Source organism: Gymnoscopelus braueri (assembly GCF_963280865.1).
Source record: "Gymnoscopelus braueri genome assembly, chromosome: 10".
Taxonomy (NCBI): Eukaryota; Metazoa; Chordata; class Actinopteri; order Myctophiformes; family Myctophidae; genus Gymnoscopelus; species Gymnoscopelus braueri.
Window position 1 is genome coordinate 38,407,807 of NC_137611.1, and position 17,314 is coordinate 38,425,120.

A 17,314-nucleotide genomic window follows, 5' to 3' on the forward strand; every position below is an offset into this window, starting at 1 on the left:
GAGGGTGATAATTGTCATTGTACGTAATCCTACGGGCTAGGGTGGCACCTGTCAGCAGAGAGTGTTGGGCGGGAAGAGTAGGACGAAGGCTCTAACATCCTCCCGGTGGGGTTTCCTCACTGGCAGGTGAGTCAGTAGGATACAACAGCAGTGACAACACAGAAATGTGTGTGGGGAGGAATCAATTGCCATAACGACTAAATTGGGGAGAAAAGGGGGTAAAATTAAAAAGAAAAAGTTCAGATTTCATGGTTTCTGGGTTAATTCTGGAGGTCCTTTTTCTATAGATATTTACTGTACTTGTCAGTTGTCACCCAAGGCAATAACATGAATATTGAGTAATACCCACATTAGCTGTTTGCAAGTGTCCCAGAAGGGTTGCTGACCTCACAACGAACCGAATAAACTGCCACATTTTTACACTTGATTGATTTTTAGAATGCTTCTTAACGCCTTGTTGTTTTGAGAGGGTGCAATTAATAACACACATTTCTAAAGGGTATTAGAGAGGAAGCTTTTCTCGCCCGACTCTGTGGTCAGGTCAACATCTGCTTGCTTGTGTGCGTGGCGTATTAAATATTACATTTCACTATAATGAGACTTTCAGCTCTCTTCCTGGCATTTATAGAGATGCTATCATTGCCATAATTCTATGCAGCCACTAGAATTGCCATAGTTTTTCTGAGAATAATTACCATGTTAGACTGAAAACGATCTGGAAAGACATTTATGGATACCTTTGATGACAATGATGGATGTGATAATATTGCATCGAACAAATGGTAGCCATGGAAACGGAAACTATGATTTGCAAGAAGCGACTATAAGAGTCCCAACACTGGGAGCATTATCTCAAGATGAAAATGCATTGCATGAGTCAGCATTCTTCTCTGTGTTTCTAATCTTAATCAAACATACAGACCAGTCTGTATGTTTCATTAAGACAAACAAAACATTTTAACCCATAGGATGAATTGTAATAAACCCCTCTGGTACTTTTTAAGTGTCAGCTGGTGGTTGCTCACGTTAAAAACAACTTTTAAACTCCTAATGTAGATGTTGTTCCCTTGGTGGCGATTCAAGTTTACCCATTTTTGACTTCATAAACAATAGGAGCGTGCACATCTAAGGTTTATAAGTTTATCCGCTTATAAACTTCAATCAGGCTTTAGAAAATCTTACTCAACCGACACATGTCTATGGCGAGCGTTTACAGGGCATCATACAAGTGGTTTAAATCCTACCTGACGGGCCGCGAACAAAGGGTAGAGGTAAATGATGTTTTGTCATGGAATGTGGAGTTCCTTGTACGCTGATGATTCTGCTCTGCTGATGTCCCTTAAGGAACAAGCCACACTGGAGAGTTCCCTGAGTGAGGAATTGGCTAATGTTAATTCCTGGCTTATTGATAATAAGTTATCTTTACACTCTAGGAAGACAGAATCAATTCTGTTTGGCTCCAAAATCAAATTTGGAAAGAGCCCTGAATTCAAGGTCAAATTAAATTCGGACTTCATTGCAGCAAAAGCATCGGTGAAATACCTGGGTTGTATATTGGAGGGTAACTTATATGGCCGAAATATGGCCAGCAAGGTCTCGGGACTGACAAAGTTTTTGGCAAGGACAGCAAGGTACTTAGATAGGGAGACTAAACAGGTGGTGGCCAACTCCCTTATTCTGTGCCATTTTGATTTTGCATGTTCGAGGGCTTAATGAAATGCCTCAAGACCAAGCTACAGTCAGCTCAGAATAGACTGATCAGGGTCATTCTAGGGCTCCCAGTAGAATCTCTACTGGCTCCCAGTAGAATCTTGAGGTTACGAAGGTAACCCCGGTTTGTTTAAATTCGGAGTAACATACTCACTATGGGATATCAGCGCCCCCCGGCGATGCACAGAGCTACATACAATAAACTCCTGGGCCATTCCATTGGCTGTTAAAGGAGAATTTTGGACTAAAGTTTTCTTACCTTTTCTATGACGTTATATCTTAGGATGAATGGTACAGTAGAACATTTTCATAACTCCACCCCTGAGCCGCCACAGCTTAAAAGGTGTGCGGATAGGCCTTTTTTTTTTTTTTTGTGAGATCTGACGTTCATAGTTACAGAACACTGTCCCAAAAAAAAAAAAAACAAGTCTCGCTAGACGAGATTGAAATCTTTTTTTTTTTTTTTTTTTTTTTTGGTTGCATAGTGTTCAGTCACTATGAACGTCAGATCTCACAAAAAAAAAAACGTGGACGGAAGGTATAAAGCCCTCCCGTGACTGTGGCTCCTCCTCTTTGACACCAGCTCTCTGCACGCAGATGCGCACAAAAAGGGGTGTAAGGTGAGTATGTTACTCCGAATTTAAACAAACCGGGGTTACCTTCGTAACCTCGAGTTTGTCTTCAATTCTCCGTAACATACTCACTGTGGGATTCATAAACCCCCCTGGGGCTATAAAAACCAATCAAAAACCCTCACAGCCCCGCACGCCCTTCAGCCCCAAGGCCCCGCCCCCCTGGGCGTGACCTCCGGCCTCACGGGTGCCCCAGCCCTCCGGGCCAGGGTGCGGGATATAGAAAGAAAGGTAGACCCTGACAGACCAAATTCTGCCTCATGCAACTAATGAACAGACACGAGTCTGTCCCATAAGTAAATACGAGGAAACAGAGCCTCCTCCCCTGGGACCCAACCTACTGGTGGTCCCGAGGGGACTCAGGAGAAGGAAGTTCGTAGAGAGAACAAGACACCAAGCTTGTCCATCTCCTCCCCTAACTAGAGACAGCCGCCACGCCCAGGACGGCGTGCGCCACTGAAGACGCCGCCACATCCAGGCTGTAGAAGGCCGCAAAGGTCGACGGAGACGACCAGTTAGCCGCTGCGCATATCTCCTGGACCGAAGCTCCCCTGGAGAGGGCCCAGGACGCAGCCACGCCTCTAGTAGAGTGGGCCTTCAGTCCTTCTGGAACTGGAGCGCCACCACTGACGTAGGCCAGCCTAATGGCATCCAAGATCCATCTAGAAAGCGTCGCCTTAGTCACTGCCTTCCTCTGACCACCCGGGCCATAGGAGACAAAAAGCTGAGACGACGACCGGCCGACCACAGTCCTCTGGCAGTATAGCTTTAAAGCCCTCACCGGACAGAGACAGTGCAACCGCCTATCCTCCGCCGAAGCGAAGGGAGGTGGATGGAAAGCCGCCAGCTTGACTGGAGCTTGGGCTACCACCCCATTCTTGGGAACAAACGCCATGTTAGGTTTAAGCAAAACCCTCCTGTCGTCACCCGAGAACCGCATGCATTCAGAACTCACCGAGAGTGCCTGCATGTCACTAACCCGTTTAGCCGTAGACAAGGCCACCAGAAGGACTGTCTTGAGACTAACGACCTTCAGGTCCGCAGACTCAAAAGGCTCGAACGGGGAACGGCAGAGTGCATCCAGCACCAATGCCAGGTCCCAGGCCGGGAACAGAGGCCTGTTGACCGGCCTAGCCCGCCTAGCTCCGTTCATAAAACGGCGCACCCAATGATGCTGGCCAACCGTCTTGTCATCGAAACCCCGGTGACAAGCTGAAATGGCCGCCAGGTACACCTTAACCGTTGAAAACGCCAGGCCTTGGTTTAACCTGTCCTGCAGGAAAATAAGGACGCTGCGCACCGGGGCTTGGAAAGCCACCACTGGCGGCGACTGTCCCAGACACCAAGACGCGAACATGTTCCACCTGCCTTCGTACGCATCTCTCGTGGAAGCGGCCCTCGCCCCCTGGATGGTAGCTACCACGTCAGGAGGCAGGCCACACGAGGACAAGTTCTCCCTCTCACGGGGCAAACTACCCGAGGTCAAGTCCGCCCTCTCACGGGCCAAACCCATAGGTCCAGGTCCTGCGGACGTTCGTGGAAAATCACATCCCCTCCCTGCCACAGCAGGTCTGTGTAAAGGGGAAGGGGCCAAGGCTCGTCGTAGAGGAGAGGAGTTATCTCCGACCTCCACACGCCCCACGCCGGTGCCACCAGTAGTACCGTCAGACCCTCGAGTCTGACTCTCTCCAGCGTCGGGGGAATCAGCTCCAGTGGCGGGAACGCATAAAGCAGTTCGTCCGGCCAACTGTGTGCCAAGGCATCCAGACCCAAGGATGGGTGCCCCCCCTTCACTGAGAAAAACCGAGAACACTTCGCGTTCTCTTTGGAGGCAAACAAGTCGACCTGAGCCCGGCCAAACCTGGCCCAAATCAGGTCCGCCACCCACGGTTTGAGAGACCATTCGCTGTACCACAGCTTGCCCCTGCACCGCCGTTCAGGAGGCCCGGTACATGAAAAGCTCGTATTGACGCCAGACGCGAGTCGCACCACAGCGTCAGTTCGCACGCCAGGCTGTCCAACACCGGGGAGGTCCCTCCCTGCTTGTTGATGTAGCACATGGTCGTGGTGTTGTCCGTCCTGAGTGTGACATGACAACCTCGGATGTGGGTCTCGAAGTGCTTGAGAGCGAGAAAAGCCGCTAACAACTCCAGGTAGTTGATGTGGGCCGACTGTAAACTGAGGTCCCACACCCCCCTGGCCGGACGGCCCTCGTGTACGGCTCCCCAGCCAGTGCGGCTGGCGTCCGTGGTGATGACCTTCCGTGACATCACAGTGCCTACCCTGACCCCTTCGGACAGAAAGGCTGCTTGTGACCACGGTCTGAGTGACTCCATGCATCGAGGAGACACCAGAACTTTCCGAGAACCCAAAGTGGGCGGGATCCTGAGAGCCCGCATCCACTTCTGAAACGGTCTCATGTGGAGCCTGCCCAAACGGATCAGGTGTATAGCCGAAGCCATGAGACCCGCCGCCTGCATGCAAAGCCTGTAATTGACTTGATGCCCCACGTGGAAAGACCTCACACAGGCCAAAAAGCTGTCTATCCTGTCTTGGGACAGACGCGCCATCAGCGTGTTTGAGTCCAGCGAGATCCCTATGAAGGTGGTCCGCTGGGACGGGACCAAAACGCTCTTCTGGGCGTTGATGGTGAAACCGAGCGACGATAGGTGAGAGATGGCCACATTCGTGTGTTGCATCACCTCTTCCCTCGAGCCCGCCGTCAAAAGCCAATCGTCGATGTAAGTCGACGATGCCGCCTCAGTGGAGCTATAGCCGCATCGGTGCACTTCACGAACACCCTGGGGCTCAGTGACATGCCGAAGGGAAGGACTGTGTACTCGTACACCTTCCCCTCGAAGCCGAAGCGTAGGAACTTCCTGTGCGGTGGGTAAATCGGGATGTGGAAGTAAGCATCTTTGAGATCGATGCTTGTCCACCAGTCCCCCAAACGCACCGTGCGTAAAAGCGCAGCGGTTGTCAACATTCGAAAATTGAAAACCCTCAGGTACTTGTTGAGACCCTTCAAATTCAGAATTGGTCGTACGCCCCCCCCTTTCTTTTTCACCAGAAAATATTTAGAATAGAACCCCAACCGGTTCTGATCCGGAGATATTTCTCTGACCGCACCCTTGCTCAGGAGAGAGACAACCTCTTCTCTCAACGTGCTGGCTGCTTGTCCCTTCGCATGAGAAAACAACACTTTGTCTGTCATGGGAGGTTTGGTGGAAAATTGGAGCCTGTAGCCCTTTTTATGGTGCGTAAAACCCAGGGATTTGGCTTGCATACTTTCCATTGCGTTAGGCACTGAGCGAGAGGGTTGGTGGGGGCTGCTGACGTCACCGTCCCCTCGGAGCGTGTGTCCGTTACCATGGGGATTACTGGCGCCGCTACTTGTACCAACGTAGTCATATGCGCGGCTAACGCTAGAGGCGGTGGAGGTAGCGATGGCTCGTGCGGGAGACATGGGGAAGTCACGTGATCGAACACTGAAAACTTTCGTGATGTTAACCATAGACATATAAAGGTAGACGCCTCCTCTGGCTCTGAAGCGTCGGCATCTCGGACGCACTTCCGCTTCCTCTATGCTTCTGGGGGGCAGCTGGAAATTTCCGTGTGCGTCACAGAAGGGGGCGTTCAGTAGGCCAATCAGACGCAGGTGGGGGCGGGACAACTAGATTCTGACAAGTCCTGGAAAAGACGTGCTGTGGTTGGCCAGTAGTCAACACGCTGTGATTGGCCAGTGCCCGTTCCCCCCGGAAATATGGTGGCCACCATACCAAGCATGTCGCTCCAATGAACTGCAGAGGCCAATGAGGTATCTAGGTTTCTATATCTGTGATGTTAACTCCCGTCTTACCTTGGTCGCCGCCATCTTGGCCCCCCTGGCCGCCGCCATCTTGTCCCCGTCCGCCGGTCGCGTTGGGAGTGACGACAGACAGGCCCTCCGCGGAGGAGGCGTTCTGTCGCTCTCTAGAGGCGAGCGTGGCATAATACACAAAGGGTTGTTGACACGACAAGGCCACTGGTCCGCCATTGTGGCGCAACTGTGGGCCTGAGCGGCCATTTTGTGCCGTGGGAGACAGTCCCTCCGCGGAGGAGGCGTTCTGCCGCCCTCTAGCGGCGAGCGTGGCATAATACACAAAGGGTTGATGACACGACAAGGCCTCTGGTCCGCCATTGTGGCGCAACTGTGGACCTGAGCGGCCATCTTGTGCCGATCGACCCAATGATGTCTCCTGTTGGACGGGAGACAAAACCGACGTGACCCCGGTACACCGGCGCTTAAGCGCCCGATGGATCGGGGTGGCACCGGTTTTATTACCTTTACTGTATTTAATACACTTGACAGAGTTGTCCCAGCAGTGTTCGGAAAGCCGTGAAGAGGACTTACCGAGCACTGTGGGCTCATGGTATTCAATACACTCAGCGGGGCTATTCCCATCGCATTTGGAATGTCGTGAACCGAACCTTCCAAATGCTGTGGGCTTATAGACATTGAGCGATGATGTAGGAGGGCCCGCTGCTCGGGGACCCTCCTGCACCGTGGCTCGCAGACAGGTGGAATAATGAGAGGTTTTGTAACATTCAACATGTTTATTACAGTAGACTGTACACACACATTTTCTGCAACACTCACTTTTTCTGTGACACTCAAAACTTTTTGTATTGCATTGGAAAACGGAACAACAAAAACTTTGTGTCTCTTGGCGCCCGAGGTTCTGTCCATCGGGGCTAACAAAGAACCTGTCCTTTTCCCTAACAACATTGTCTGGGGGCCCGTCCTCCACCCAGTCCCTCCGCGGGGATCTGAGTGCGGCTGCTGGACAAACAAGTGTTCTGGGGGCAAAGTGTCAATTACCCCGCCCGCGACGGGATGTTCCTCCGTCACGGCGTTGTGATTTGGAACCGGGGGGAGGTGGGTTACGGCGGGGAGCCTCCCTCCGGTCGCCCACCTCGTGCTTGAATTTGGCTAGCTCGAGCCATCTGGCCCGCTCAATCGCCGCACAGTCCGACATCGCCTTACCGTTCCACATGGTTGCGTGGCAGCAAAGTCGGATCGTGAGCTGCTGCAGTTGTTCCTACTCCGCTATGTCCTGTCCATATTTCTGGCGCAGCTCAGCCAGGCGAATGGCAGCAGAGCCCTGGAGCACGCCGGCTGCGTTGAGTGCACGCGCTGCTAGGGCGGATGATTTGTAGGACCTCTTCACCGCCGCGGAGATGGCCTTCTCCTTCGCGTTGGTGAAGTGAGGTTCGGGGGTTAGACCCACGGCGCCCTGGTGTTGGTCCGAGATGCCCTGGGCCAGCACCGGATCCATGGGGGGAAGGCTGCTGAGACCCACCTCACGAGCGCCCACCATGTCGATGGTGAAGTTGAGCCTGGGGGGCTCGTTGTGGGTTTCCCAGGTGAAGTGTAGAACCTCATCGAAGCTGCTACACATCGCTATCTTTCTGGACCTGGCTGGGCGTGGGACCTGCGGAGCCAGGCCCTGGTAGCCTGGGACGGGAGCCACGGAGGACGCTCGTTCCTCCGTTGGACGTTCGAGTCCGCACCTGGTGTGAGCCCGGTCGAAAATCACCGAAATGGGCTCGCCCTCTGGATCGGTGGTGTCGGGGCCCTCTCCCTCCGGTTCCCGGGAGGCGGGAGGACCTGCGGAAGCCCCAGGTGCGTTGTCGACGGGGCTGGACATCGCGGCTTCCCTAGACTCCGGTTGGAAAGATGTGATATCGTCCCCGTCCTCACCCTCCTCCATGCTGTCCGCGCTGGAGTAATCACTCCCATCCTGCGACGCACTCGAGTCTCTGAAGCGTCGTGGTGGTGGGGGTGCGGGAAGCGAGGAAGGGTGAGAGGTAGAGCAGCTAGCCTGCTGCATCTGGTGTGTTCCACCCGACACAGCCGCCGTGGCTGCTGGTGTGCTGTGTTCGCTCCGTAAGCGGTGTGTCCCGCCACTCAAGGTAGCCTGTGAAGATGCATCATGGCGCCGCGGAGAATTGGTTCCGCCATCCGGAGGTGCCATGGTTGTCGGGGGGCCCATAGTGAGAGGCTGCACGTGGTGTGAGCCGCCACGCACGTTCCCTGGGCCGGTCCCGTCCGTGCGATACGTCTCGGTCGCCCGGCCTGCTGCTGACGAAACCTCACCGCTCGACTGGGTGTTCCATCCGGCGAGAGCTCTGGCCCTGGCCAGACGGGCGTCGAGGTGTTTTCCTCCGAAAAACGTGCAGTCCACGCAGTAGTCCGCCTCGTTCGGATCGCTTCTCGCCGCTCTCAGAGCGTGCTGCAGTCCGAGGCAGGCTATGCAGACCTGGTGAGGATCGTCGCCGGCGATGTACTGTGGGCATCCTTCGAGACTGCACCGACGAGGAGCCTCCATCGTGAGGCTAGCTGCGGTTGTAGCTGAGCTAGGCTAAGCTAACAAACAATTGACAGCTAGCTTAAACACGAGGAAACTGTTGAAAATAAGTTTTAAGAAAAAAACAAAAAATAGCCGCGGGAGCGTGCTACTGAAGAGAAAAGAAAGAAAAACCTGTGGGGAATACAAGTATTCCAGCGGTGGGCTAAAGCTGGTTTTCTTAATCCTGATAGTAGATAATCTGTATGTTTAGTAATTTTTAGCCGTGTGCATCTGCGAGCAGAGAAGCTAAAAGAGAAGGAGCCACAGTCACGGGAGGGCTTTATACCTTCCGTCCACGTGACATACCCTTAACAGCCAATGGAATGGCCCGGGAGTTTATTGTATGTAGCTCTGTGCATCGCCGGGGGGCGCTGATATCCCATAGTGAGTATGTTACGGAGAATTGAAGACAAACCAGGGTAACCATGGCCAGACTGACCATGGTTCATAAGATCATATATGGCGAGGTCCACATCCTCCTATAACAAACCTCTGTGGTGGGTGGTGGTGAGACCAAAACTGTGTGCCCGGTTCTCCTCAGTGGCTGGAGCAATTGATCTGAATTTGCAAACAGCCATTGACCATTACAAAAAAAAATGGAACTGCGAAGATCACCAAATCTCAGCTGTTTATTAGTGTTTTTGGAACAGACTGTTGCCATGGCTACGGCTGCCCAGCAGTGGGATGGCCCCGTGAGCGATGGGATCCATAGACCCACTGTCTGCCACAAGCACACACAGAGAGTGTGTGTGTGTGTGTGTGTGTGTGTGTGTGTTTGCGACGGGACGCGCTGGGGGGTCTGCGACGGGACGCGCAGGGGGGTCCGCGGCGGGATGCGCAATGGGACGCGCGACGGGGGGACGCGCAATAACCCCACGTTTGCAACTACTTTCGCCTGCACACTTCACCTGTTCATTAGCGTTTTGGGGTAAAACACTGTCGCCATGGTTACGGGGCTGCCCAGCTATGGGACAAACTGCCTCCCGGGTTGCCAGATCATGTGCGCATATACCCCCACGGATGCGTCGACCGGGTATGGACTAGTATTTTTAAAGACATGTTTTACTCAGGTAAACGAAGTACACCATTATTTCACCAGAGCCAGTGTAGCAGATGTGAGCTATATGGCTTTTAAAAGTAAAGTGGGCAAGGAATCATTTACTTCCATAAGAGCCACACAGTGGAACGACCTCGAAACCAGTGTCAAACTGACAACCATCAACCAATCTAAGGTTTTTTCAGCAGCAGACAAAAGCTAACCTGACTCTGCCAAATGGAAGAAGCTTGCGACAAAAGCATGTCTATTAGAAAAGGTTCCCCTATAGACTAGAGAAAGATAAGGGAGCACTTCTTTGTAATTATGTATTGCATATGTTATTGTCATGTGTTTTGTATTGTAATGTGAGAGGACCTCAATGGAAATAAGTCTCAGGACTTTCTTGTGTAATCCTTGAACTGCTGTAAGGTTTTTGGCTTTTCAAATAAATCAAATCAAATCAAAAATAAGGTCAGTGGTGCATAAAAAAAATCATCTAAGGTCAATGGTGCATATCAAATCATATCTCCATCACTTAGTGGTCAGTGGTGTTGCTGTTGACCTTTTCCATCATATACTACGAGTGGCTTGGGTTCATTCCTCCTTCATGTTTTTCGGCAACAGGCCTAGGTCACATGGTGGCCTGAGAACTCTTTTGTTTGTTTTAATCTGCTGTGGGTATCAGGGGGAGCTGTGTAGTACCAGAGAATCCAGATAAGGTTAGTTGCCAATCATAGTTTCCTATACAGAGACTTTTAAAATACTCTCCTGTGATTGTCTGCACTTTCTGTTAATCATATTTCCCTATGTGGAAAACCCCACCCATCAAGTACCAAAGTAAGATAAAACAAGCCTTACCAAGCGCTGGTAATGTTATTTGATCCAGGTCTGTCTGGCAATTTTATGACTCTAGTTACAAATATACATCATCCGTTTTCATTGTATCCGTGACTATTGTATTTTATCATTGCATTACAGAGGAGCAACTGAAGCCACTACATCTGAATGATAGAATCTTGATTCTTTGCCTGGTTGGGCTCAATTGATTTCCCACTACATCCTAGAAGTGGGTTTTCTTCTAAATTAAAATACTTATAATGAAGTTTTTATCATCATAATTTTGTTATATCCGTTTGTCTTACTTTGTGAACAGAATTGAACTGACAGTAACCTGCACTCTAAGTGAACTAAATCCAACCCTGCCATTGCGCCTTCAATCTTGCTTGAGTTGCTCACATTGACACAGGTACACAGAAAACCCTAAGCCTGTAGACATACATGAATTATTGTTTCCAGTGGCGTTGTGCCTTTTAACATCAACATTATTTCTCTGCCCTTAGATCTGCACTCCAGACCTTGTGGTGTTTCTGGCCTGTGCCAGCCACCGCTTGAAGGAACGTCTAGAGAAGCGCGCCGAGCAGCAGGGGCGGCCAGATGACAACCCCAAGGCCACGGAGCGCCGTCTGACCAACTTCCAACAGAACACCATCCCCCTAGTCAAATACTTCCAGGAGAGGGGCCTAATTGTCACGGTAGGCTGACGGTTACCATCTTGTGTGTGTGTGTGTGTGTGTGTGTGTGTGTGTGTGTGTGTGTGTGTGTGTGTGTGTGTGTGTGTGTGTATGTGTGTGTGTGTGTGTGTGTGTGTGTGTGTGTGTGTGTGTGTGTGTGTGTGTGTGTGTGTGTGTGTGTGTGTGTGTGTGTGTGTGTGTGTGTGCCTGCGTGCATGCATGCGTGCATGTGTGTGCACGCATGCACACACATATGCCTAGAACGCCCCTGGGCACATGAGAGCATTAGGTTATCTCTTTGTGAGATACATGCTAATGCTGCTGTTCCTAGCCATCCCAATGTGATGGTGTGTGATATCCATTCTTGCTGTTGTGAAAGAAAGATGACTTCAAATGGTGGATATCTGATTTTGGAATAAATCTCTTATATTCATCTCACTTATCATGTGAGTTGTACATCCAAGACTTATCAGTCTTAGTTCCATGTGGTTCTTGCCATATTCCAGTCTATGACTTCTTTGTCTTACCACAGACTGTAGTCAGTTATTCTGAATGTAGGCCTATTGACCGACAGGAAAAGTCAAATGGTTGCCTGGTTAGAAGAATTTAGACTATTTATTTGTAGTATACAGACATGCAAAAGTGTCACTTTTCAGCTACAGTCACCTTTTTGAACCCAAATAGGGCAATTGTGTGACACCTGACCCGAAAGAAAACAACATGTTGTCACCTTTTTCACCTCAGGGCTGTTTGCATGCCTGAGTATACAGAAATCATCATGTTTTAAAGTGAAATACCCCTGTAAGTAAAGTCTGAAAATAGTCTGTTCAGTACACAAATGATTCTTGCCTGTCACCATGATGTTGGGGTTATTGATGTCAGTCTTTAACATATGACCACTTTTCTTTCCCCATTATTGAGTGATTTGACCACATGAAAGCTTATCTGCTGTGTGTGCGCTGTTCCACTTTTCATATTCCTCTAGCTTGGCCGCTTCTCAACAAAATTGTAACATTATTTCCCAGGAGAATACCCTGCTTGTCAAATTGTCTCTGCAATCACACATCACTTGACACCATGAAAATCGAAGGTGACCACATTCTGAAACACTCTTAAAAGCAATGCTTTGACAGATGACATCTGCATCGCACTCTTGGGAAGTTCTTAGACAAGAATGAAAGAAAAAAGACAACTCCCCAATTTAAGCATTTTTGTTGAGCCAATGTTTATACTGTGAGAGGATTGTCTTCAATTTGAATTATAGTTAATAGAAGATGAAAATATCTTTCTTGCATGCCTTTGACACTGCTAAAGGCAAGCAGGAATAATGTGACAGTATGTACGCTTGTGTGTAAAAAGTTGTGTGTCTGTGCGTGCGTTGTGACACCCATTTATTTATCCTCCAGCAGAAAATGTTTGCAAATCTTTGAATATATATATTTTTTTAAGCGAATTTTTTTTAACTCAAATCTTTGCTTCTGGGGGTCCCTGGAACGAAATATTTTGAGATGGGGGTCCGCGGCCAAATACATATAATTTTGGGGGTCCTTGACATGAAAAAGTACCACTGATATAGCAACATAAGCTTTTCAGAAAACTGTTAGGATTTAGAAGATTTTCTTTAGAATCTGCCTCAGGTCTTAATGGGTTAATGGTATGAAACAAACCATAACATGGTTTGTGAATGTTTTTCATGCCTTCATTTTGCATTCTACCCAATGGAAAGCTGAACATTTTCTTAAATGCTACAGTATAACCTTTATACCTTAATTGCTTTTTCTCAGTAAAGGTTTGGAATGAAAGAGTTCTATCCATTTAAAATATTGTTTGTCTATTTCTGACAAATTACAGAGCGGACATATATAATTGCTCACTTATTGAGACGTTGAAATGTGAAACAGCCTTACAAGTAATGTACAAATAATACAGTTGATATGTCAAGATATCACAGATCCTTCCCCCCATTTGATTGTCCTCCAACTTGCCTCATCTGCCATTTAAATAGCAGCGCACATACAGGTGCACCTGGCTCTCTTAAAAGCAATGGGAAACGACAACGATAAGTTTGATTTATACTAAACCCAAAACACACCCCCATGACTAATTCAGAGACTTACATCCACTTTGCGCCTTGCACCTTATTTGCGGCCAAATTATTCACTGTATACCTTGGAGTGGGACAAAGCGCTTTATTTAGACCAAGCGCCATACTGTAGATCATCTATATAGGGCCCAATGTGTAGCTTTGACAGACCAGCTACAGTATGTATGTAGGTTTGGATACATCGATCCCACATTGATCCCATCGACCTAAACTAGGCTTAGATCAACTCTAAAGGTCCTTACACACCGGGGCGATTTTTTTCATGCGAATAATACGTTTTTTTTAAAAACCTTATAAAGTCAATGCAAGCTTCCACACCAGTTTCGCGGAGCGAAAAAAGCGTCTTTTAATTATTCGGAACGAGTCCGAATTTTGCGTATATTCGCATATTCGCCGGTGTGTAACCGCCTTAAGGCTTAGATCAACTCTCCCTAAAACCGAACTATCACCCTTTAAGGTTAACCGTTATCAACAGGTTGCCTTGGCCAGCCCCTGAGGGCTAGGGACTCCCACGCAGGAGACATCAAACAACTATCCCTCTTTTGTTACCATAGTAACAGACTTAGAAAATGCTGGTGATGGGCGATCCCAACCACTTAATAAACCCTATATTCTTCCTTTTTTCATTCTACACAAAATCTCTACAGTATCTACAAACTCGATGCGTTGTGAGCTTGTAGATATCCAGAATAGGGACGCTAGGAGTTCATGTGGTTAAGTGCACTCTCCTCACACCCCACCGCCACATCACCATGGCTAACACTCCTGATTTTTTGCCTCATTTGTCGAGAAAGTATATCCCAGTCAAGTAACCGTGACATGCATGAAGAATGGTACCCCGCTGGGAAGGAGTGAGAGCAATTATCGACTGTCAACCTCTTATACGCAAACCACACGCCTGCCTTCGCCCATTATCCATGGTTGTCATTGGCGAGGATCGAGGTTTCCAAGGGGCGACATTGATGAGAACACTGTCTTTGAGGATTATGGAGGATGAGGGCTCTGTTTCATTCAACTTCTAGCTAAACTCTCCACATCCAGATAGTGCTCAGTTGGAGGCTGATTGATTGAAAGACCAAAAGATGTAAGTAAGAGCCCACTCGACGAGGAGTGAAACTAATGAATCTGGCATTATCAAAGGCTTCTGGTTGTCTGCTGAAAACCTCTCTCTTTAAGTCTCTTCATCCAACAGAAAAATAGAGTTTTTTCTCTCGGATGTGAGGATACATTACAATAGGAGCAGACTGGGGTCATCACATTTGTGCATGGGCGGTCACATTTGCACAAACCATTACGGAAGTTTGTTGTCCTCCCCAATACACATCGATCAAAAATAGGAAGGCTGTGTAAAAGGAATCACTTCTGTCTGCATGTTGATTTTGCCCTTTGCCACTGATCGCATCAAGTTGAAATTTGTTGAACTTTTCCGTCGTCCTGGTGAACGAAGAGAAGCCATTGGACAAGTTCAGATGTGATACTGTGGTACTTACTCTTAACCCATTAAGACCTGAGGCAGATTCTACAAATGTTTTCGAAATCCTAAGAGTTTTCTGAAAAACCTGTTTCTATAAGAGTGGTTCTCAAACTTTTTCATGTCAAGGACCCCCAAAATTGTATTTGTCCGAAAAAAAATATTTGGCCGAGGACCCCCATCTCAAAATATTTTGTTCCAGGGACCCCGAGAAGCAAGGATTTGAGTGATGATCGCTTTATAAAATATTTCAAAGATTCACACATATCTTCACGATTTTTCAAAAATAGCAAATCTACAGCAGATAGTGTGGCGCAACGTGACGTGCTATGAGCTTGTATATCTGCTATTTTTGAATAGCCAAGTATAAAATTATGGTTAAAGTGGTTCAAATCTAAAATGACACAGATGCTTTAATGAGTTAAAGGACCATACCAGTGGTTTGGCATATTTAGGGTTATTATTAGGGTTATACGACTCACTGTATAATTGATATTACTGCCGACCATTTTCCGAAGCACAGTGGTTTTGTTGGCCGGTAACAATGTATAAGGTCGGGTCTATAATGTATTATAAGTGCATTTATAATGCTTTATAATGTATTAATAATATGGCATTATAGGTGTTTAATCATGTATGACAATTTATAACAAGGTAACGTTAAAAAGCTGGCGAGCCGGCACTTATGATACATCATAAACGCTGTCAACGTTTATGACGTATTATAAGTGCCGGTCATAATGCATTACAAGTTCAGCGGAACAGCACATTATAACTACCTACGCACATTATTGTAACATAAAGGCACATATCTAATGTATCATATCAACTATTGTCACATTACAATAATGTCACATTAAAATGAATGTTTCAAAAATAAATTCCATTCCAACAATGAGGTTTTACTGTGAAGAAATGGTTTCAGAAGGATCTTTTAAGACAACTAAAGGCTCTTGCACACTGAGACGTATTATTCGTCAAAAACTGTCGCTCGTTACAGTATACCTCACATTGTGTCAATTCTGTTTACGCACTGCCTCTGAAACCTTTGCCCGTAATTCATTCAAGATTTTGGATCAGGTTTGATTTTCTGCGTTTTTCACATCATCTTGTATGTTTTGAGGCTGTACCCTGATGAGTGAGGTTCATTACGTACACTCTTCCGATGCGATGATACAATCCACTAATAGAATCCAACTAATAGAATATACATCAGACAGTGTGCGAGGTTTCTGTGCATAACAATTTCTTTCATTGGATAACGGATACAGAAAATACGGATTCAATGTGCAAGACCTTGAGTCTAAAAGTCCAGAGAAAAAGTCCTGAAGATGTAAAAGTGGATCCTTAAGGGTTAATTTTTACGTTAAACTAACAAGGTATTTCACTGTGTTGGAGAGACAAGATGAGGAAAAACAGTAGAGTTGCACTGACGTGATATAGAAATTAATCCCCAAGCATTTTTCATCCATCTCAGCTGGATGCCGACCGCGATGAAGAGGAGGTGTTCTGTGATATCAGCATGACGTTGGATAACAAGCTGTTTCCCTCCAACGAGCCTGTTGCTGGTGAGTCAGTTGGTAAAAAGAATGCTCATACTATCTAACTTTTCTTTTTTTCAGTTTTATATGAGTTGAAAAAAGATGGTATAAAAAAGGGGCGCTCGGTTGGCGCAGGGGTAAAGTTCCCGTTCACCACCACAGAGACTGGGGCTTTGAATCCTCAGTGGTGCATCCGGCTTGGCCGAGGGTCCATATGAGAACAATTGGCCATGTTCACAGGAAGGAAGCTGGCGAGGAGGGCAATCTTTGTCGCTGCACCAGCGACCCCCTACGGGGCTGGGGCAGCGCTTGCTCCCGTTGGGGGCAGTAGGGGCAGCACTGACAAGACACAGGAGATGGGGGAATTCATAAAAAATTGGCTGGTTTTTTTCAAACATTTTGTTTGAAAAACAACAACAAAATGAAATAAGATGGTACAAAAACATACAGTATCTGGGGTCTTTTCTGCGTGTCAAAGTTTCACAAACTGAAATGTGTGACCCATTACATCCTACACTGATGAAAAAAAAATACAGGTGCACAGTTTATCCCACTTGTTTTTGTCACTTAGTGCAAATGATAACAGAGAATGTGGGTGGAATCAACATTCTGTTGAGATGACAGACAACATGGCTCAGTTTAAAGTTTAACACATTCAAGATGAAATTTAGTTTTATTGTGTTTGTAACAGTGTGTCTATCCATCATACACACACACTCACACGTCTCTGTCCATCACTCTTCCTTGTTGCCATAGTTGGCCAGATCGGCAGCCTCGTTAGTGTCCATGACCTTTCCACTCAGATCATTCGCCACATTGTCCATGATGACCTCGTGCTTCAGGAAGACAGGTCGGATCACGCGCTTGTATAAAATCGTAGAGCCATTCCATGACGCTGGAGCCATGCACCACAGCAG

At 47.8% G+C, this 17,314-nt stretch overlaps 1 protein-coding gene across 1 annotated transcript in view; it reads left to right on the forward strand.

Moving 5' to 3' along the window:
• The window catches only part of ak5 (adenylate kinase 5), a 75,020-nt gene that overhangs the window by 23,015 nt on the left and 34,691 nt on the right, over positions 1-17,314 (forward strand). The window contains exons 6-7 of the mRNA XM_080441012.1: positions 11,111-11,302; positions 16,334-16,424. Of these exons, the coding sequence (XP_080297138.1) occupies positions 11,111-11,302; positions 16,334-16,424 (283 nt within the window). The remainder of the gene's footprint in view (positions 1-11,110; positions 11,303-16,333; positions 16,425-17,314) is intronic.